The 22,220-nt window shown below is 33.9% G+C and overlaps 1 protein-coding gene across 1 annotated transcript; it reads right to left on the reverse strand.

Annotated features, from left to right (window-relative positions):
- Positions 1-6,680: 6,680 nt before the first annotated feature.
- Positions 6,681-14,454, reverse strand: LOC113707785 (pentatricopeptide repeat-containing protein At1g30610, chloroplastic-like). Its single transcript, XM_027230107.2, has 9 exons — positions 13,632-14,454; positions 12,596-12,787; positions 11,290-11,371; positions 10,979-11,170; positions 8,907-9,020; positions 8,411-8,501; positions 8,174-8,331; positions 7,552-7,983; positions 6,681-7,164 (listed from the first exon to the last, which is right to left on the reverse strand). Exons 1-9 carry the CDS (start codon positions 14,327-14,329, stop codon positions 6,757-6,759), a joined length of 2,367 nt encoding a protein of 788 aa, XP_027085908.2. The 5' UTR covers positions 14,330-14,454; the 3' UTR covers positions 6,681-6,756.
- Positions 14,455-22,220: the final 7,766 nt, after the last annotated feature.

The following is a 22,220-nucleotide window of genomic DNA, read 5'->3' on the forward strand; positions in this document are numbered from 1 at the left end:
TATACATAATTAATTACTAGCATACGATGAGCAGGATGAGGTTTTTTTTTTTATTTTGAATATACTAGGGGGAGGGTTGGGTGGTATGGGGGAGGGAGTGTAAGGAAGAGGTCTTGGATTCGAGTTCTCCTGTTTACACTAAAAAAAAAAAAGAACATACTACAAGATGTTTTCAGTAAGTTTGAAACATACTACAAGCGGGATGCATGCATTTCGAAAAACAACTTCAGTAAGTTTGGAAAGGAAGTTGTTTTCCATAAGATGAGTGAAAATATTTTACATAGGAAAATGTTTTCAGTAACTTTTGTGCAACCAAACACGGGAAATTAGGAAAATATTTTTCACCCGAAACAAACGGACCCTATAGGTTGATTCTTTTCTAGCAAAAGTTCTAGCCGTTCATATTCATCTACTTTTTTTTTCCCCAACTAGTATTTGTTTCTCATTTTGACCATGCCCTTGTGTTTAAGGTAGGCAATTGTTGGGCAAAATTAGAAATTTAAATAATTTGTAAGCCAAATGTAAGAGCTCTTCAAAGTTGATAGGGGCACTTCTTGTGTCTTTACTACCATCCTACCTTCCAAAGTTATGTTAAGTCCACCCAAACAAGTCATAAATCATTTTGAACAAAGTTTAAAACACTATTTCACGCGTTCAACACGTAATGGTAAAAACAATATAGAACATGTAATCTAAGTCTTACATTGTTCAAAATTTAAATTTTGACTAATCATAGCCATCAAATACATATATAGCATTTGTTGATTGTTATATATTATTTTGGAACATTTGTTTGAGTTGAAAATTGTCACTTTATACGGTATTTTTACTTTTTCCCTTTATATTTTTACCAAAAGAGAAATCCAATACGAGCTCATTTTACAATAGCTAATTAAAGGATGTGCGATAGAAAATATTAAATATGTCAAGTGGGGTTAAGAAGAAGGTGCTAACAAAAGCTAGAGTCTAGTTCCACAAAGAGTAAAACACAAAATAGGGAAAGCAAAAACACAGACCATACGAGTATCAGACAATGTATTATATGTGTTGTGCTTCTTTTGTTAGCTTTATTTTCTGCAAAGCAAATCGTATAATATATATGTGAATTCCACTCTAGCAACAACAGATGATAGGGAGAACCAAAAGAAACATTCCTATTTCTCTTTCTTGTTTCTCTTTTGGTGCAAATGGAGGTGATTTTCTTTCTTGAAAAACAAGTGATTCAGTTGCCCTAGCATAAGTGAATGGACACATTTTATGAATATGATCATGTATGATGTAATAAACAACATGAAACATTTCTTTTGATGACACTTTGTTATTGTTCATGACAGCTTTTTCACCTCTTAACTTCTATGAAAGGAAGGTGCTATTGCCATATATAGCTCAAATTGTAATGCCACAACAATTTATTGATGCATACTAAAAATGCCATTTTCATGTAAAATTAGATTTCACCATAAATTCGCTTGATAGAGGTAGTATACCTATTGTTACTATGACACTAAAATTTTAACTATAATTGTTTGCTTTCGTGAAACGTAAACATCAGCAAACATGGCCTGTTCTCAAAGACTTTTCAAAAATTTATCGTCAAACTTTAGATACCATTTTTGTGAAAAACATTTTTGGTTTTTCTAAAAGAATAACACATTGTTCAACTACATATTTAGCTCACCTACATCACATCTTAAAGTGCTAAAATGTTATTTTTCTAGCAAAACTTCCAAAAAGAATTAATGTAAACAACTAATTTTTAAGTTAAAAAGTGATTTAAATAGCATTTCAATAAACGATTTTCGTAAAAAAAAAATTTACTAGGCAAAACAAATGTTGATGTTCCAATAACTCTAATGTAATATCTTGAAGTTGAATGAACTTTTTTTTATCAAACTTAATTATTATCAAATATAAAATATTATTTAAATTTGATTTAATTAATTGGTAAATCAAACTCACACGAACTTTTATGAAATCGAGCTCGATTCAAATATTGTGTAATTTAACTTATTTTTTAACCCTAACCGTGATGATATGCGCGCTGTCGCGTATACAAGGAGTGCTGAAGTTTATTTCTCGTTCTGTCGTACCATCTTGGTAACGTGCGCGGGTCTCATAATTCGAGGTCATAACCCAATGATTCAATCACAGGTGTGCCTATTGAAAGTCGACACTTTACCAACGTCGGAATTCGAGTCAGCGAAATGTCCCAATCTCGTGTGGGGGGAAAAAAACATTTCTTACTTCGTTGATTTTTTTATCTGGCCCCACATGGGGTGGGACCACTTCAGGAACTGTGGACCCACCACGTACCTTTAAATCTTTAATCCTGCCCAAAAGTTGCTCAAAATCATGTGGCCTCTCCTCTTGGTGTTTGGTGCTGAGTGGCTCAGGGAAAAAGGAAAGATTGACGAAATAAATTCTTGGACTTTGATAAATTTTTTTTTTTAAAATTAGCTGAAAAAGTTGAAATATATTACAGGGTAAAGCGCATTCATTCCATGATTGTCGCAAATCAAATCAATGTTGGAATAATGCAACTTCTGCTGCAATTTTCTAGTTTCAAAATAAGTCGATGGCTCTGTTTGGATTGTTTTTTCTTGGAGTTTTTATTAAAAATATTGTAACAATTTGATATGTGTAAGTTGAAGAGATGATTGAAAAATATATTAATAAAAAAAGTAAATTTTTTTTTGGGAAAAATCACAATCGAAACAAAAATAAGTTAAGTTGTTATTAATTCGTCGGAACATATTCAGTTTTTAACTAGTTCAACTATTTTGAATTATAAGTATCTCCTTTTGTTGAGATTTATTAAGAGATCTGTCAGCAAAAATATGTTAATTTGTTTCTTGTACGCTCTACAGACAAAGAGTTCGTAAATGAAGAATTGAAAGTCATTTTCAGTTCTTTAATATAAGACACCACTATAAGTCATTTTTTTTATGACACTAACTACAAATGTTATTTCTTAATTTATATTCTAAATTTCAACCATCAATTATGTGATTGCTTTTTGGGTTCTTCTTGGCATCTTGCCTTGCCACACAATATAGGAAAGTGCAGAACTTCTCGGAGAGAGGGGTTGAATCAATCATTAGTACCTAAAACATTGTGCCAAAACAAGATTCATGACTAAAATTAATTGAGTAAATCTTATATACACTGACTTAGTATACACTATTACCATTTGATTCATGACATATGTGCAATAGTTAAATTTCAAATTTCAAATTTGCATAGTTCTCATTCATTCAATGCCGACAGAATATATACTAGTAGTGCAGAAAAGATTAATCCAAATTAATATATGGTCATTATACCTAACTTAGTTTCCTCATCAGCAATCTGGGCTTTCACCACTATTCGGAACACGGGGTTTGTTTCGATAGTGCTTTTATCCCAAATAATATTTCGCTTGCATCATAAACACATTTTCCAACCCACCTTTTTATATTTTCAATCACCTTTTATCTCACATACATCACATCACAAAAAGTGCTACAGTAATTATTTCAAATAACACACTATCCAAACAAATCGTGGCTTTCTACCAACCGAGACACTTGTCAAATCTTAGTCAATCGCTTCGTAACATGTAACTATTGTGTTTGGATTGAAGATTTTTTCACTTTATTTACACATTATTTACACACACTGATTTGCTTGCATCATTAACACATTTTTCAATCACCTTTTTATCTCACATACATCATATCAAAAAAAGTGTTATAGTAAAAATATCTCAAATAATTTACAATCTAAACTATTACAATTAATGACTATCATACACCTATTAATGACTACTACAATTTTATGGCTTTTGTCTATTTTGTCACAGGGTAAGAAGCAGAGTAAAAAGAAAAGGTGGCATATTATGACATTATCATCACCCCTTATTTTACGGACAAAAAAAAAAATAATCAATCTAACCTTTCATTTTATACTCAAAGCATAGAACACAAGGACTCTTGTGTTTTATATGGTGGTTAGAAGGTATATATGGTTAGGGTCAATCCCACTATGGACTAACCTACTTGAATTTGAGTCTCCAAACAAGATTGTACATAGAGAGTAGTAATGAAAGTTTCTAGAAGACCATTTATGAGATTGAAGTTGTGATCCAAAAATTTTGCACTACAAGTCTTGAGTTTCTTTTCCCCCTAAAAAAAATTTAAATAAATTTGACTCCAATTGTTCCTGCGAGAAAGAGTATACCTAAGGATTCATAAATCACTAAGAAATTATCAAATTATATACAATTTATCCTCGAGAAGAAGTGACACATCCTTGTCAATTCAGGCAAAATGTGTCGGCTGTGAGCCTTCAATTATGATAGATACGCTCCCTTGCACAATATCAAACAAATAATATGTTTTTACCAAAAAAAAAAAAAGATTCACATGCAAAAAGTCAAACTGATTCCATGAATGAAGGACGTTCATTCCCTGTTGTGAAACGATAAAATATGCCCAGCCTCAGAGTTGGCTACACGTAGAAGTAGGTGGGCTTCGCAATTTATCTTCTGGACCATGTTCTTGACGCTTCAATAAAGCTAGGCGGCAACAATCAATTTCGCCACGTTGATTAACCTCTCATATCATTGATTTTTGGTATTACAACTATATCAAGAATTTGATTGCTAGATATGTGTAGTTAAACTTTTCAATTACTTGAATTTCGTGCTTTAACAAAAATGTTGCATATTTCATATTGTAGTCGGTACAAATTTGCATCCTTTCTTTGTATTGGGTGATTTAGTTCATTCAGATCATCTCAATAATTATTCAGCTAACTAGACGGAAGTTTATCAAAATCAAAGAGGGCTCAAATTTGTTTCAGCAGTCTATTGGCCAAAACTTGGGTATAACCAAATTTCAAAAATTCAATGTCCATATTGTATCACACCATTTGGTGAGATGATGTAGTACAATTTGGATCATTGAATCTTTGAAAATCAGATCTATTCAAGTGTGAGTCCGGTCTATTTAGTCGAGCCATTCATTCTTTAGCTTATCTTTCGATTGGGCGGAAATGTCGCCAACAAAAAATATGCAAATAAACATTTCTAACAGCCGAATACAGTAGCAATTTGCTTGATAAATAACTTCAAGAAATTTAAAAAAAATAAATAAAAAACAAAGGAATTAGAGGGCACATCTTGAGTTTCTTGATGTCCATTTCTTTCTATCAAGAAATGAGTTGTTTTCTTGTTTGAATTTGCAAACCATGTGGTATTATTTCAAGATAATTCTCACAAGGGCGAGATATTTAAGTGTGCAAGGGTGGCCTACCACTTGCACTAGCCTACTACATCCTAGTGCTAATTCTCAATTTATTTAATAACTTAATCAATTGTTTAAATCATCGTCAACTTTACATATAGTTTCAAGTCCTTTTCTAGATGTCTATTTAATAGATAAGGCAATTGATTGCCCATTGGTGACTATTTACACGAAGAAAAGTCATATTCTTTGGATTTAAGAATGAGTACTTCTTTACGACTAATGCACAATTCCAGCCACCACCTACTTATTGGAGATAAGTTTTTCCCCTTCATCCTAAGAGGGAATTGTTCTTTCTTCATGATACAAAGACAATGACCAATCTTCCTAATTGAGCGTTTTGGATCCCTTTCACTATCTCAATTAGACTGAATTAGTCCGTCAGGATTAAGAATATTATGCATGACTTTGACCAAGTCTGCGGCTGCGCCGCCTGCCCTTCCATTGCACGAGGCGGAAGTCACGGTTTTATACTCAATAAACTTCAACCCTTTTGATGGACATTGTGGAATAAGTGGATAAATAGCAATTATCATTGGTGATTGTATGTATTTTTTGATAAATTGGACATAACTAGCATCTGAATACGTGCTACACTGGAAAAATATATAAATGCGACAGGCGGCAGTAACAGTTAGTATGCACATTCACATGATAGATTGACTACAATTTAAGTATACTACCGATTTTGTTTCATTAATCAACATATAAAGTTATTAGTAAGTATCAAGAAAATAATAGTTAATATGCACATTCACATGATACGTTGAGTATAATCTAAGTATATTAACGATTTTGTTTCATTAATCAACATATAAAATTGTTGTTAAGTATCAATATATCATAGTATATAATTGGTATTCTTTTCCCTTAGTAATGCAAATGCCTTAAAACATTTTTTATTAAGTCACCTTCTCAATGGACCATAGATGATAGTGACTAGTGACTTTAGGACTGAATTCTGATAGCACCTTCATAATATTGATAGAAAAAAAACAAACATACGCAGCATCAATTTGATTGATTAAGCAGATATTAATAAACAAGTCATTCGAGTCCAATCATATTAGCCTTGTTTGGCAATTAATATGTCGGTATAAGGCCTTAATAAATAAGTCATTCTGAGTCCAATCGCATTAGCCTTGTTTGGCAGCTAATATGTCGGTGGAAAACGCTTTTTTTTTTTTTAAACCTAATTTCTACATAGTTATATTTTCTATTTCTAATTATAAAATCATATTTAGGTACAAAATTTACAAATGTATATGACTGGAGTTTCCATAATCAACTTTCTAAGAAATCACATCAAAAAATTGTGCAGTTTACAAGTTCTAAAAGAAGGCCAAGGAGGCCTTGGTGTGATAATCAAGATTGAAATATAAAAAATTAGAAACATTGAGTTCAAATTTAGCCTTCCTCTTGCTTTACATTTACACTGACGAGATAACATGCACTATAGATATAGATGTAGTTAATATACAAAAGCTGTTGTGCTTGTGCAATGAGTTCTATCAGCTACTTCTGTTAAACTAAGTTCATTAGATGCCATCTGCTGGCTTAAAAATTCCATACAGGATAGCTTTAGATTTTGGAGTATGAGATTTTGGGCATCGGTTCTGGCAACCAATGAATTCGCAGAGTGCATCAGCTTGACAAACGTATCCTTCTCCAAGCTATGAACGTTGTCCGCGAAGAACTTTAACCACCACTTGGTGGAAAATGCCTGCGAGTTAATAGAAGGATGGCAAGCAAAGCAAGAGAGAGCCGCAGTGAAGTTACGTTGCTCCAGTTTTATGCGAAACATTTGGCTAATCAGCAGGAATGGCGGAATCTGATCTCCCTGAACCAAATGCATCCAGACCATCTCCAAGAGTTCTCCCTGTAAGAAAGAAGATGGCATGTGAATAAACTGGACTTTATCTCATAAGTTCTAATACTGGACAATTAGTGATGGAGTTTATTGTCTACTTCAAAAAAAGAAAAGAGGAATATGTGAAGGGGGCATATATCCGAAGGACTAAACGCTACAAAATGTCGTTCATCTTTTACGAAAGTATGCCAAAATTGACATGAACTCAACAATCGACCTGGACTCACGTGACGCTTGCTAGGGAACACTTAAAAGCAATCAACACACACATCCATGTACATTAAAATTGGCAGTAAAATCCGAGTGGCAAGCAACGGAGAGAAAATCTGTTCAACAAATGTAAATCATTGATTAACTGAGACCAGCATGGGTGACAAGAAAAAATGGAAACAATACCTTTCCAGCACTGCTGGCATCCAATATTATTTGAAGATGACGTTTTGAATTGAAGTGGTAACCAGATTTTAACATCTCTACATATACCCACTCAAGATCGTCCCACTTCTCTTCTGCAGCACATCCCTCCAGCATCGTGTTAAATGTGTAAAGATCTGGTGTAACCTTTTCTTTGTAGTCTGATTTACTATTTATATTGTGGCTGTTTTCTAGTAATCTCAGAAACAACTGCTTTGCTTCTTCAAACATCCCTTGATTCAGGAAGGCCTTCAGCATTATATTATAGGTAACCAAGTTTGGAGAACAGAATTTCTGCATATGTTCAAAGATATATGCTCCATTTTTAGCATCACCAGAATCAACACATGCTTGAATCAATCCAGTAAACGTCACCACCAAAGGCTTATTTGCAACTCTGCATAATTTGTCGATCTGCGGAAAATGGAAAGAAAGAGAAAATTCATCAATTTACAGCTCAGTCTCTTCAGCTAATGAAAACATCTAGAAAAGAGACCTAAATTGAATATTCATCACTGCTACGGCAGACTAAAAAATTATATGCTCTAATAGAGTTACAATCTGGCAAGAAAACCTAGTTTGGCATTAAATGCAATGAACCTACTTGCATTAGTGCCTCTTGACACCTTTGGGCACTACAAAGGCAACGAGCCAGGTCATAGTACAAACTGGCGGTACCAATAATTCCTCGCCTTTCCATTTCTTCAATAGCTAATATTGCTTCGTCAATTTTACCTTCCCTCCACAAAGTGTTCAGAAGAACTGTAGATAGGATAGGATTTTGTCATAAATAGTTAATGTTTGGAAATTTCCAGAGTAAGAAAACATATGGATGCATTACCTTTGTAAGTTAAGGAATTTGGAATACATGTTTTTTGCATTTTCCTGAAAAAATCATGAACCAAGTTGTACTTTCCGCATGCAAGCATCACCTGTTGCAATACAATCACTTGAATTAAGCTGGCAGATGAAATCTTTTAAGGAAAACCCAAACTGTTCAACCAGACAAAATTATCAGCCAATGGATTTCAATTACCCAATAGCAAAAACAATACTTATAGATAACCACATATCAATAAATAAAATGCCTTTAATGCAGTAAACAAACAGTTCCAAATACAGAAATTTTATAGTCACATTATTAAAGAAGACACCAAATTGAACAACAGTACTTTCGGAAAGAAACTTGATGGATGTCAAGTATACTATGCAGCTGAGCAATCACACCAAGTCATAATAGAGTACTTATCAACTGTTGAAACTTTGGTAAAGGAAGGCATATCACCCTGTTTCATAAGAGGAATGATATAGACAAAAAGCAGACTAAAGTGTAATACCTCCATGACTAGACCATATGTCGTGCTCGAGGGAGGCTGGCCTTGTTGCTTTAGCTGCTGCAACACCCAGAATGCACCTTCCCAATTTTTGCGCTTCACACAAGCATTTAGAACCTAGAAATAAGCATACAGTCTCAGATTGTAAAGACCATAGCAGAACGAACTACCATTAACCATGAAGAAAACAGCTTTTAAAGATAATTGTGGCATCGTAGATAAACCAAAGTCCTTCAAGCATTGAGATACTACGAAATTGTAAAGGGAGAAAACAATACAAACTTTTCATACCCTGTCACTATCGTCTAATTTAGTCACATCAACATTTATACTGGGATAAGTTTCAAAAAAAAAATTATAATGGCCTAGCAAAGTATTCTGTTCTTATAATAACCTTATTCCTGCAATCAACATGAAGCACCAAAGCTTAATCTATGAATTGCTCAGTTCATTGCAGAGTTATATTAAATTCAACAACTGGAGATGACAAAGGTAAAGTATTACTGATTTGAAATTTTAGAAGCACATACAAGATAATATTTGTGTTATGGATTTTTCTGTGACAATTGATTCATCCTAGCTTGAGTTATTTTTCTTACAACTTGCATACGATCAGGGGCTAAGTCATAATGAAAAAAATCTCAGAAAATGCATGCGCCATAGATGACCAAAAGTGACGGCCAGAAGGAAAAGAGCCCTTCAATTTAGTGCTTCTCAGGATCATCAGAATTCACTTTTTAGCTGTTATTCCTATTTTAATCTGAAGATGAAAAGACCAAACAAGTGTGATGAAAGAACACCTAAGCTGAAACTGCCAACAAAATTGGTCACAGTATAGTTACAAGCAATAGAGTGGTACAAAGTGCTTGATTTATTTTGGGGTTAATTGTACATGGAGTCTCCTGAAGCACAAGATGCCCTCTTCTCTAAAATCTTATGCTTTCAAGAAATATGATAACCTTAACATGGTAGCACAGCAGGCAAGACTCCCAAGTCTCCAATTCTAAGAGTCCCTCCTAACTTATCTTAAAAAAGAACAACATAGAAAGGAAAAACATGATGAGTTGTCCTCTGCACAGAAGATAGAGTATGAATGATAACAAATTAAACAACTGGGGGACAAGACGTGACACAAAGAGGAATATACAGATTGAACATCCCTGGATTACAAATCCTTTTAGAAACCAATACACTATTTTTGGAATACTCAAACCAAATGTCCAGCACAATCCACTTCCATATTTGGACAGATAGTGGTTCATGATATCAGTTAGCATAATACTCCTGATAGAAATACTAATAGATGCAATATTCAATAACTCTACACTTGGAAACTAAGTAATAACAAAATAAAAAAGAAAAAACATATGGGCACTTAATCAAGAGTAATATGGATAGAGGCAAATTTTTATTTTAGCTTGATATAGTGTTGGAAGAGAAACCACCAAAACAAAGCCATTCCAACCATGAATATCAAGCTAACACAACCCCATTCCCCCCACCCCCAAAACAACCCATCCGGGAGAGAGAGAGAGAGAGATGTAGTATAATATAGGCCAAAGATACAGGATTAAGGGTGAAAAGATCAGCTGTTGATTCAATATATCTATCTCATTGGGATAAATACTGTAAAGTATGTTTTCAGCCCAACTGTACTGGATGAGAACTTTACAAAGGATTACTTATAGCAGGAGGAAACCAAATCAGGGATGACATAGGCTATGAAACAAACAGGCTAGTGACAGATTCTTTAAAAATAAAAAAGGGACCCTAAAACCAGGAAACAAAATAAGCAACCCTTTTCCAAAACATTCATCGCATTTTCTTGTAAATAAGCAAAAACAATGTAAGCAAAGCTACAATCACCCTAATTTAAGGAGAAAAATCATTTGCAATTGTCCATCCATATCTAGGCATATTATTGTTTCAATTCTTCATGGTAACCAAGAATGACATCTTATGCTGCATTTTTTGTGTATCTTTTATTCTGTGAAATAATTGATATACAGACTTATTCTAGAAAGGTTTCTCAAAACTTCCAAGTGAGGTTAATTGTCATGCAAAAAAGCACTCACTGCATTGTAGACAACAACATCTGGCTCCAATCGAGGATCCCATTTTTGAAGAAAACCGGTCTTGAACTTCTTTTTCGGAAGAGACCTCATGCAATCTATTACATGAAAAAGTTCCTTCATGTGTCCTGCTTGTCCAAGAGTGACAGCAATACAACGATAAGCTACAAGATCTGGATATGTGCACATTTGTTGCTGGCAGCAAAAAAGAGAGAATAAAGAAAATCAGTAAAAGGTTCATTCTCCATTTCAATCTCAAAATTTCAGGAAAGATCAAGATTATGATGGATGTAACAAACATTTCACACTTCTACCTGCATAGACTGAAACAAGTTGAGTGCCTCCACAGGCCTCCTCGACTTTCCAAGCACATTAAGTGCAGTTGTGTAAATGAATCTGGGAAGAGAAAATAAATCCAATTATACTGATGAATACATCTTTGACAACTATTACATGCATATTACTATATTAAGTACATCTTTAACAGCAGAAAAGTACTCAAAATTTGTTGAATCACAAGCCATGCAATACAGAAGCCGACATTTTTTAACACCTGAATAGAAAACATGGTTGCAGGAAGCACATGTCTCCTCCCATCTGCCTTTTGTCTCTCCTTCTTATTCATTCAAATATCAAACAGAGATTGATATATCTTCTCATATATTTCTTTTATAGCAAGAATAAATGATCTTCTCTCTTTGGCTGGAACCCTCACTAAGCTTATCCTTCGGCTGTTACACAAAGAACACTCAAGCTGCTCCAAGATTTCTGACCTCTACATGGCACCTACTCTCACAATTTCTTACACCATCTCCAATCATTATTCTCCTCACCTCCAAAAACATTTCACATTCTGTGATTTTTTTATTTACTTGTACTCTCTTGGAATTTTTGGTGAACAACTCTACTTCACTTTTTGATGGTATTGAGGGCGTCATGAGTTCTATGCATGGAGCAGCACTTTCAGAAGTCCATTTGAGGTGAAGGGATTCATGTCTAATGCACAAGATTTCACATGTTATTACCGTGCAGAGTTTAGACTTGCTAAGTTTCTTAACTTACTAGTTCTCTTAAGATATGCAACTCTAAACCTACGGTAGCCGGCCCCAGAGAAGCGAGATAAACAGGAAGAAGAGGAGAGATTTTGGATAAGGGACATAACAGGAAGAAGAAGAAGAGCCAGAATGATTACCAGTAGTTAGGATTTCATTACATGTTTTTACTAACTAACGTATAAATGGTTAATGAAAGTTGACTAACATAGTCTATTTGCCATACGGATGAGAAATTGAACTTATAGTAGTTTGGCCAAACCTGGGCAGTTGATTCAGTGTTTATTCAAAACTGAGGAGTAGCAAATGTAATTAGCCAAAATATAAAAGGTCTGAAAGTTAAAAGAAATGAACAGATGATTTCCACTTTCCTTGAGTTGGAAAACTTGGCTTACCCTGTAGGAGAGTAACTAACCAAAGTGTTACATAGAAAACCTAAATAAAACGAGTGAACAAATTGAATTGAGCTTCAAACAACTTACAACATGAGCAATTGAGGAATCATGGAAAAAAAATTGTGGTATCCCCAAGAGCTTTACTCTTTGAAGGTATTAGGAGAGGCCTGTACCTTAGCTTATGCGATTTGAAGCGCTCGCGCAACTGAATCCACTCAATGACTTGAAGCACACGCCTCCAGTTTCCCAGCTTACCCAATATCTGGATGATCCTCAGCACTGAATGATCTGAGAATCTAATCTTGGCACTTCGCATCATTTTAGAAAACATCCACTCAGGCATGTCAATATCTGCACCATTGAGACTGCGGAAGTAAATTACTTCACCATGAATTAAATAAATGAGAAGAAAAGAACCCGCAGTCAGCATTACAGAAGGAAGTTCATAATAAGAGAATCAAGTATAGGTTGATTTAGTTCAAGAGGTTACGTATCAAGAGAGTAAATACTAATGTGAGAGCATGTTGTAAAGCACATGACCAGGTCTATGAGGCTATGAATTGTAAATAAGTTCATGCAACCGAAATGCTGAGGCATTAATAATGCCCAATCTAGAGACACTTCCAAATAGAGCTTGAATTTGACTCTCCAAAATAGAGATCCGAGGTTAATAATGCTTATATCTTTATCCATACTAGATTGGACTCTAGGTTGCCAAGCACCATATACGGTCTTTATGAATAAGTTCATTTTGAATAGTCTCAGTTTTGGCTTTCTTTGATAATATTGGACCCAGTTCAATGCACACTATGATTAATTGCCAACAAAAAAAAAAAAAAAAAAAAAAAGCTGTTGGACCCATGTATGCAGAAATGTCAAGCAGAATTCGTTCTTTCACAGTCAATACAACTAAGAATCTTATATTACAAAAATTCCGATCAAGACGGAGAAAGCTTCCATTAAAACAATAACCTCTTCTCCTTTTTAATGTTTTCCTGCACTAATATCTCTAATGCATGCAACCAACTAAAATCACCAAAATCACAACAACAAGCGCTTGCAGGCTAGATGTTGCCTGTTAAATTTATCATCAAATAACATAATCCCAAATACTATCCCACCTAAAGCCAGGACAATTTCGATTCTTGAAAAAAAATTATAAAAGGAGCATATAACATGGGAAAAAAATGGCATTGAACAATGTCTTACCATTTAGCTAGTTTCTGAATCCTCTCTTCCATATCCACCCTTGTAATTCTTGGCTTATCATAAACATCATCCAGTTGTTCCAATGGTTTAAATGCAGCCCTATCAATTATATGTAAAGCCTCACTCTCAATGCTGTCATTCTCACCACTAGTAAAAGACTTCTTCATAGGCTTCCTCGTCTTCTTCAACTCAACATTCTTCTTCTTCACTTTAACAGTATTACTAAACCTATCATCTTTCCCTTCTTTGCCCATAAACACACTAGAAACTTCCCCTCCAATGCCCCTTAATTCACCATCTTCTTCATCCCCTTTGCTAAAACTATTGTCTTTCCTATCAGAATCCTTCAATGTATCATTTTGATTCGCTCTTTTGCCCTTCGAATTCCCATCTTTTCTTGAATTTTGAGGGCCCTGCTTTTCTCTGCTAGCTTTCACCGACTCCATGGCCTTCAAGTACTCATCAAAGGAGGGTTTGAATTGAAACTCTTTCTCATCAACAACATTTTTATTAGCTAATAAAGAACCAGTAATAATTCTCGTGCTTTGCTTCTTTACCTTGTGCAATTGAAATTTCAAGGCAATTCCGAAAAAGGGTCTTTGAGATACGGGAAACCCAGATGGAAAGATTGAATTTTGGATGTAATTTGGTCCAAAAACTAAAGAACTTTCGGTTAAAGGAAGACCCACTTGAGCCATCGGAGTAGAGGTGTAAGCATTCCACTGAAGAAGAGACCAGAGAGTGAGGAAAGCTGGAGGGGATATCTAAACCCGGTAACCGCGGAATACGAATAATCCTAGAAGCAAATGGATGACCCTGGCCCAAATCCGTTCTGAGTTATTAGGTTGTTTGCGCCTATGTGGATCTATATGCAGATCCGAGCCCGTTCTCATCTAAAATTTGGGACACGAGCCCCGTACCATTGTTGGCAAAACTGTTCGGACCGATTTGCAAAACACACAAGACGTAATTTTGCATGCATGCTATGTAATTCACTTTTAACAATGCGTAATTATAAAATAAAATTTTGTAAGCCTTACATATAATATAAAAAATGATATACAAAATACAGTCTGAACCTTATATTATTTTTAGTCAGATTTTGATCATGAATCTTCAGGAACGGCTACTTCCTAAAATTTGTAATCTTTTCATAAGAGCTTTTTTGTATAAATTTTCTGATCCATCTTAAAACTATGATGCAATTGATGCCATATATATATGTGTGTATATATATATACATATATATATATATATATATCCTGGAATTTAACTTGATTAATATTTGAGGCACAGAATATCGAGGTATTAAATTTTAATAAGATGTCAGTTGTAGTCTAACTTAATGTTAAAATTCACCCCATTAATGGTGGGTTAAAATATAAAATGAATAAAGTATTAAATTATAGTGTATTGGCTTGCTTACATTTTAGTGCTTAAATTTCGATTCTGGACACTGGACTCCTTAAAGTATGAATTTCATCCCACTTTTGTTCTTAACTTTGAGCCATCACTTACCTACTATTCCTTAGTTTTGACAAATTTGTCTTTGTGGTATAGATTTCAAACTTTAGAGGTAAAGTGTCCAAAATTAAATTTAAGGATTAAAATGGAATAGATTTCATACTTCAAGGAGCAAAGTGTGTATAATCAAAATTTAAAAACTAAAGTGAAAGTGAGTTCATAGTTTGAAATTCCATAGAATTGAACCTTTTTTTTTTTTTTTTTGTAAGTGTGAGGTCTTGAACGTAAGACTTTTTATTTACAATTCTTCTCACTTTATCACCTAATCTAACCCTTTTCCAAGATTTAACCTCTTGTATATTATGATTTGAGCCATTTTTAAAACTATTATATAGAGAAAATAAATTGAGAATAAAGAGAGAGAAAAAGCAAAAAGAACATAAAATAATGACTTTCAAAATTTTGACGGTTGATGGGCCATTAAAATCAAGAAATGGGACTTTTGGGACATGACACCTACCCCCACCTTGCCCCTCAAAATGTGTGTTCATCCTCTAAATAATGTGTTGCAATCAAAACACTAAGCTAACATTCTCATTGACAAATTCATAGATCAATTTTCCAAAAAAAAAAAGACTAAAATTGTCACATTAACTTTCTTTTTCCATTTTTCACCTTCACCTTATTAGAAAATTGACTTAATTTCTTTTAGTCAGGTTTCTTAATTTGTGTGAAAGTAATTAATTTCTTAATTGATTTTAATTACTTGAAATAATAATCAAGGAATTTCCTATTTGTATAAGTTTAGGAATAGGAGTTATTTTCTATTCTGAATTAATCTAGAAATTAGCATTGATTTGTTGTTGTTATTTGGGTTTTGGCCAAATAATATTCTCTATAAATAGGTGGATTGACATACTACAAAGAAACACACAAGGGGCTCACAAGAGCGACATGTAACCTTATATATGGGGTGAAAAAGGATTTTTGGGAGATGATAGATAATATATAAGGGTTGGAATTGAGTTCAAATTGTATTCTTATTTAGAGTTTTCTTCTCATAATAAAGAACGAATTTTCTCTCCATGGACGTAGACTCAATGGTGGAATCGAAACACATTAACTATTGTGTCGTTTATCTTTAATGTTTGTAGTTTGTTCGTTATTAAATTGTTGTGTACTTGAGTCTCAATAGTTGTGTGTTTTGCGCTTGGATCCTAACGAATAGTATCAGAGCTTGGTTGTGAGACTGGATTGTTCACAAGCACTTGGATCCCAACAAACTAAATGGTTGGATCAAGAGTTTGGTTGTTTAAAATTAGATTCTGGTTAATTATTGAGATCAAGTGGGTTGGTGACTATTACCAATTGAATAATTTAATGGGTGGTATCCTTGTTTCAAGAATTTGGTAAGAAGCATTGAAGGTGAAGGATGGAAAGTCGAAAAACATGAAAATACTTGACGGTGAATCTAGACAGGTGATTTAAGGGTCAAGAAAAATGTGGAGTCTAATGTTGATTTTGGACGTGAATTGATGGAAACTTTTCTCATATCTCTAATGGTTGATACTTCAACCCGATAACTTTTAGATTTCGGTTATATTTTTTAGATGGTGTGGCATGTGTCCCAAAGAAACAAAGATATCTAATTTTCATGTGCCAGAAGACTGACAATAACGAGTTTTTCGTTTTAGGTGGAATCTTGGAAATCACACGTGACGAGACAGTCTTGAAGATGTAAAAAAGTATGGTAAATTTACCATTTGATTGTCTCAGTGATTAGGACTAGAGTTCACAAAAGGGGATCTCGAATTATAAATTGTGGCAAGGCAAAGTCTTGCAAAGGGAAATGATGAATTGAGACACTTTCTCGCTAGTCAACTAGAACTTAGACATGGGGTAACTACACATGTTAATTTGGCGATTGAATTAATTTAATATCAGAATTGTATTGATTCGAGTATATAGTTCGGTACCTTATTATTTGATAGTTGAAAGCAAATGGTTGTTAAAAAGAAATTTTCGTCAAGGTAGAGATTTGTTAGAAAATTGGTTTAATTTCTTTTAGGCAGGTTTTTTAATTTGTATGGAAGTAACTAGTTTTCTAATTGGTTTTAGTTACTTGAAATAGTAGTCAATGAATTTTCTATTTGTATAAGTTTAGGAATAGGAGTTATTTCCTATTCTAAACTAATCTAGAAATTAGCATTGTTTTCTTGTTCTTATTTGGGTTTTGATCAAATAATGTTCTCTATTTGGGTTAACATACTACAAAGAGATATACAAAAGACACACAAGAGCAACATATAACTTTATACATGGGGTGAGAAAGGGTTCTTGGGAGAAGATAGATGGTAGACAAGGGTTGGAATTGGATTCAAGTTATATTTTTGTATAGGGTTTTCCTCTCATAATAAAGAACGGATTTTCTCTCCGTGGACGTAGACTCAATGGTGGAGTCGAACCACATTAAATATTGTGTATCATTTATCTTTTATCCTTGTGATTTGTTTGTCATTAAATTATTGTACATTTGATGTCTCAATAGTTGTGTGTTCCGCGTTTGGATCCTAACACAACCCACGAATTCTCCAACCCAAACAATAGCCGCATAAATTGCAAACCAACAACAGTTTTTTAGTTAGTTTTTTTTAAGAGACAGTGAAAGAGCTTCTATTTGTATCACATCATAGTTCAAGAATAGATCTAAAAGTAGTTCATCAAATTGCTACATGCAAATATTCAATTGCCATTTGGATACAAAATCTTTCTTCTCTGGTCACCTAAAAATAAAAGTTGCACCTTCCACAGTACTTTCTTCTCATGGTTGGTTACATGTGTCAGCGCATTCCTATCAATTTGTGCCAATTTGTACTCTATAGTTACTCAAGAGAGCCAACTAAACTAGCTACAACTTCCTCATCTCATCTTTTTTCCAACTACTTTCAATCAAACTCCAATGAAATTTTTCTTGTTTTTCTTCCTATAAATAGGAGCAAGAAACATTGCCCCTCTACCCAAATACAAACAGAAAAGTTTCCTAGAGCAAACACATTATACTTAGCCATGGCTGCTTTTTCAAACAAAATCTTCCTTGTATCCCTGATCATGATGGCATTATCATCAGCTTCAACGATCCAAGTAAGTGAAGCAGCTCGCCACCTTTTGCAAACCTCTCAACCAGCAATTCCAGCAGTTCCTTCAATACCAACATTGCCTTCCATGCCAAACTTGCCAGCTGCAGCATTGCCACCATTACCTACAAATCTTCCATCTTTGCCAAAGCCCGCATTGCCAACATTGCCCACGGTTCCTAACGTGGCCGTCCCTCCCATTCCAGCTGCAACTTCATTGCCAAGCATCCCATTTACGATTCCTTCAATCCCATCTAATATCCCAACCTCAATTCCTTCAATTCCTTTCTTCTCACCACCACCATCTAACTAGAACTTGAGACGTTGAGGGGCTGGCTATACTGCCTTATACATGCATGCATGTTTCATTTCTTCCTATGGATTCCGATGTTTTTTCATTTTGGATTATTGTACTTCCATTTAATACATGTGTTTGATGAATTAGTCTAGATCATGATTCTACTCTATATCCAGGGGATTTCAAGGCAGTGATTATTGTACTTCTTTTTTAGCTTTTTACACTGCATTGTAATATGTTTATGGTATTAGTGATGATCACATATATTTGTTTCTTTATCTAATTTTTTCTTGATTCTCTCCATTTTTTAATTACATGGGCAATTATCCACTTGTGTTCATTCTAGTAGGTCGTAATTGTACCGACAACTTTTGACTACGGATAGAATTGATAACAGTAAATTAAAATTAGTTCCAGAAAATATCAATTGCTATTGCAGATGGGACAAAAGAAGAAACCTACCAAAACATAAGATTTACTGTTTTTTGTTTTTACTAAGGCTCATCCTTTAAGCTGTGAATGGAATTTACTTTGGATTAATGAGAGGAGCTTAAAAGTGTAAATTAACGGTAAGCAGAATTCATGATGAGGATAGTTAAAAATGCACCAAAATTAATGGTAATCAAAAAAAAAATAAATAAAAGGTGTTTCAAAGAAATAACAATAATTCACCTGTCTTAAATCTCTGAAATTTCTTTTTGTCTCCAGTGTATCACCCGAGGATGTAATAGAATCAGACTTTTTCCCCCAATTTTGATGAGAATTTCTATACAATGTGCACCCTACGATTTAAGTTTCATTGTATAAATCTTTCATTCATTTTATGTTATAATGTGGATGATGTGAGACACACTGTACCCGGGTAGACGGACCTTTCCATTTTCTGTCCTTAGGGTACATGATAAGGAGTGAATTTGGAGTTATTTTATTTCATGAAAGGGCAAATTTTATTCTGCAAAAGTTGTTACACTTCAGTGGGTGGATGGACAGTAGTTTTAGAGTTGCTATATTTAGTAGGTGTATATATCCGTTTTTCTCGGTATGCTTATCATATTTTTTGGGATATGTAATAAAAAGATGATAATAGAATGAAGTTCAAGCATTTACATCAAGCCAATAAATATATTTGATTGTAGGGTAAATTACACTTTATCCCCTATAGTTTAGCACTTTTTTCACATAATAATCTTATGATTTCAAAATCTATATATAACCTTCTCATAATTTGAACGAAAGTACCAAAGTGACATAAATGGTTATCTGTAATAGAACTAATTGAAATGTCAAAATTATCTTTGTTTAGAAATTGAAATGACTAAAATACCAAGACATATAAGTGTAATATAGATAACATTTTACACTCCTTATGGTTTAGTATTTTATCACATAAATCTCTTATGATTTTCTAAATCTATACATAACCTCCGGCATTTAAGAAATGATTTTCATCTTCAAAAATGGCTACTTTTGACATTTCAATGGACCCCCACCCCCTTATTGATGAAAATTTCGTTATTTTGATATTTTAATCTAAACTACAAGAGGGTTATGTATAGTTTTTAAAACTATAAAAGAATTATATGAAGAAATGCTAAATCAATAGCGAATAAAGTTTAATTTTCCCTTGATCATATTGCTTCACCAATTAGTATAAAAAAGAAGAGATAGCATTTTTATACACTGTTAGTGTAAAGATTTTTTTACATAAGCAAGTTTGGATCATGTTATATAACATGAATTCAAATTTCAAATTTAAATCATACACGTGATATATATCTAAGACTGCTCCTATAAAAAAATTACTATACTGTGTGCATAAAAAGTTAATCCAAAAAGAAGTACAAAGAGTAAAGTTATAATTAATCATGTTGCATACAACTTATCAATTGAGGAGCGAACCATAAAATGTGTGGGATTTTCATGTACACGCAAAGTAATTAATTTGCGAGCTAATCCGGAGCTTCCTACCCGTTGGATCAATGTGCTGCAAAATATTCAACACAACTCATCATTAATTAATCATGAGCTATTTACAAATATATAAATTAGAGAAACTGTTGCCCAAACATATTCATTTTCTTGTTTTTTTCCTCCTAAAATTAAACATGAATGAACTGCACCATCTATCGAGCCTGCAATTTTGTTCCTTACCCTTTCCTTTTCTTTTCTTTTTTTGTTTGGCAACTAGAAGAGTATAGCCGTAGTTCCGACAAAGGATAAAAGAACTACCAACACAAAATATTTTTGACAAATCTATACTGGTTGTCCAAAATCAGCATCGTCTCACTTGACAGGCACATTTTTCCACTTACAGGCCATGGATTCTCATTTGGTTTTTTTCAATTTTGTATACAAAATGAGGTTCCATGTGTCCATGTAGTACATTTTCTTGGTAGATTTTAGTTGGAACGCATTTGAATTTGTTTAACAAATGTGTAGTTTACCAAGAAATCCAACTAACTAGTATTTCTTTCTTGCTAATTGCCCAACTACGTTTGATCAAACTTCCTAAATTTTTTCACGTATTCCCTATAAATATCGATACTTAAATCATATCTCTCATTCATGATTCAACTCACAACATCAAACAAGAATTTCCTAACCATTGTTGGAAACCTAGTAAAATCTTCATCTCTGAGCATCAATCAATACATCAATGGCTACTGGTTCTAACTTTTGCTTTGTTCTATCTTTGATAATGACCTTATCTTTTTCAAGCATTCATGGTGGCGAGGCGGCTCGGCAGCTTCTTCAAACTTCTCAACCAGCAATTCCTGCAATACCAACATTACCTTCGATTCCAAATTTGCCTGCAGGGTCGTTGCCAAATTTGCCAAGCAATCAGCTTCCACCTTTGCCCACCATGCCTTCAGTTCCCATAGTGACCATGCCACCATTGCCTTCTGGTTCATTGCCAACCATTCCAAATATTCCGATATCCATTCCTTCAATCCCTTTCTTCTCACCACCTCCATCAAACTAGTCCTTGCCGTGAGATCTCGACATTAATTGTGCCTTCTTTTTCCTCCTCAAATTCATCGTTGTGTTGATACAATTATGTTCATTTTCTTTTGTTTAAAAAATAAAGTTCCAAGAATTGCATTTTGTCTATGCTGTTCTTTAGATGTTGTGAGGCTTGATTTTTATTCTGGGCGTTTGTAAACATGTTTCTTTTGTAATGTTCATCTTTCGAGTTTATCGCTTATACATTTGCTAGTTTTTTTTTTTTTTTTTTTTGCATTTCATGTTCACTAAAATGTGCCAGTATTGATCCAATCATGAGCGCTTTCAATATCCTCGTAACAATTTGACCAACGCAAATCAATTCTCAAAATTAAAAAAAAAAAAAAACGAATCAATGGGACAGCTTCAATAACTCAGTAAGGAACAATCTACTTACTACTCTGAATCAAGTATAACACTCAAAGTTTGCCTTTTAATTTTGTGTGTGTGTGTGTGTGTATTTAAAAAATACAATAATAAAATAATCAGTAGGCATATTGACTAGTCACTTATCATATAAATATAATCACTATTAGTCTGGGTTGCCAGACATTACTTAAGCCTCTCTAACTCGGGCGTTGGATCGGACTTCACTGCTCTGAACCAGATAACAGTCCATGCTTAGCCCCTGTTTGATAATCCACTTTAAACACTTAAATTTATATGTTCAAATTTTAACACGTTCAGACG

This window comes from Coffea arabica, chromosome 9c (assembly GCF_036785885.1).
Source record: "Coffea arabica cultivar ET-39 chromosome 9c, Coffea Arabica ET-39 HiFi, whole genome shotgun sequence".
In the NCBI taxonomy this organism is placed as follows: domain Eukaryota; kingdom Viridiplantae; phylum Streptophyta; class Magnoliopsida; order Gentianales; family Rubiaceae; genus Coffea; species Coffea arabica.

Coding starts and splice junctions, on each gene's coding strand:
- LOC113707785 (XM_027230107.2), bottom strand. CDS start 14,329: ATGGCTCAAGTGGGTCTTCCTTTAACCGAAAGTTCTTTAGTTTTTGGA. Junction 11,171..11,289: donor ACTTGTTTCAGTCTATGCAG/GTAGAAGTGTGA, acceptor TTTTGCTGCCAG/CAACAAATGTGCACATATCC. Junction 8,502..8,906: donor CATATGGTCTAGTCATGGAG/GTATTACACTTT, acceptor GTATTGCAACAG/GTGATGCTTGCATGCGGAAA.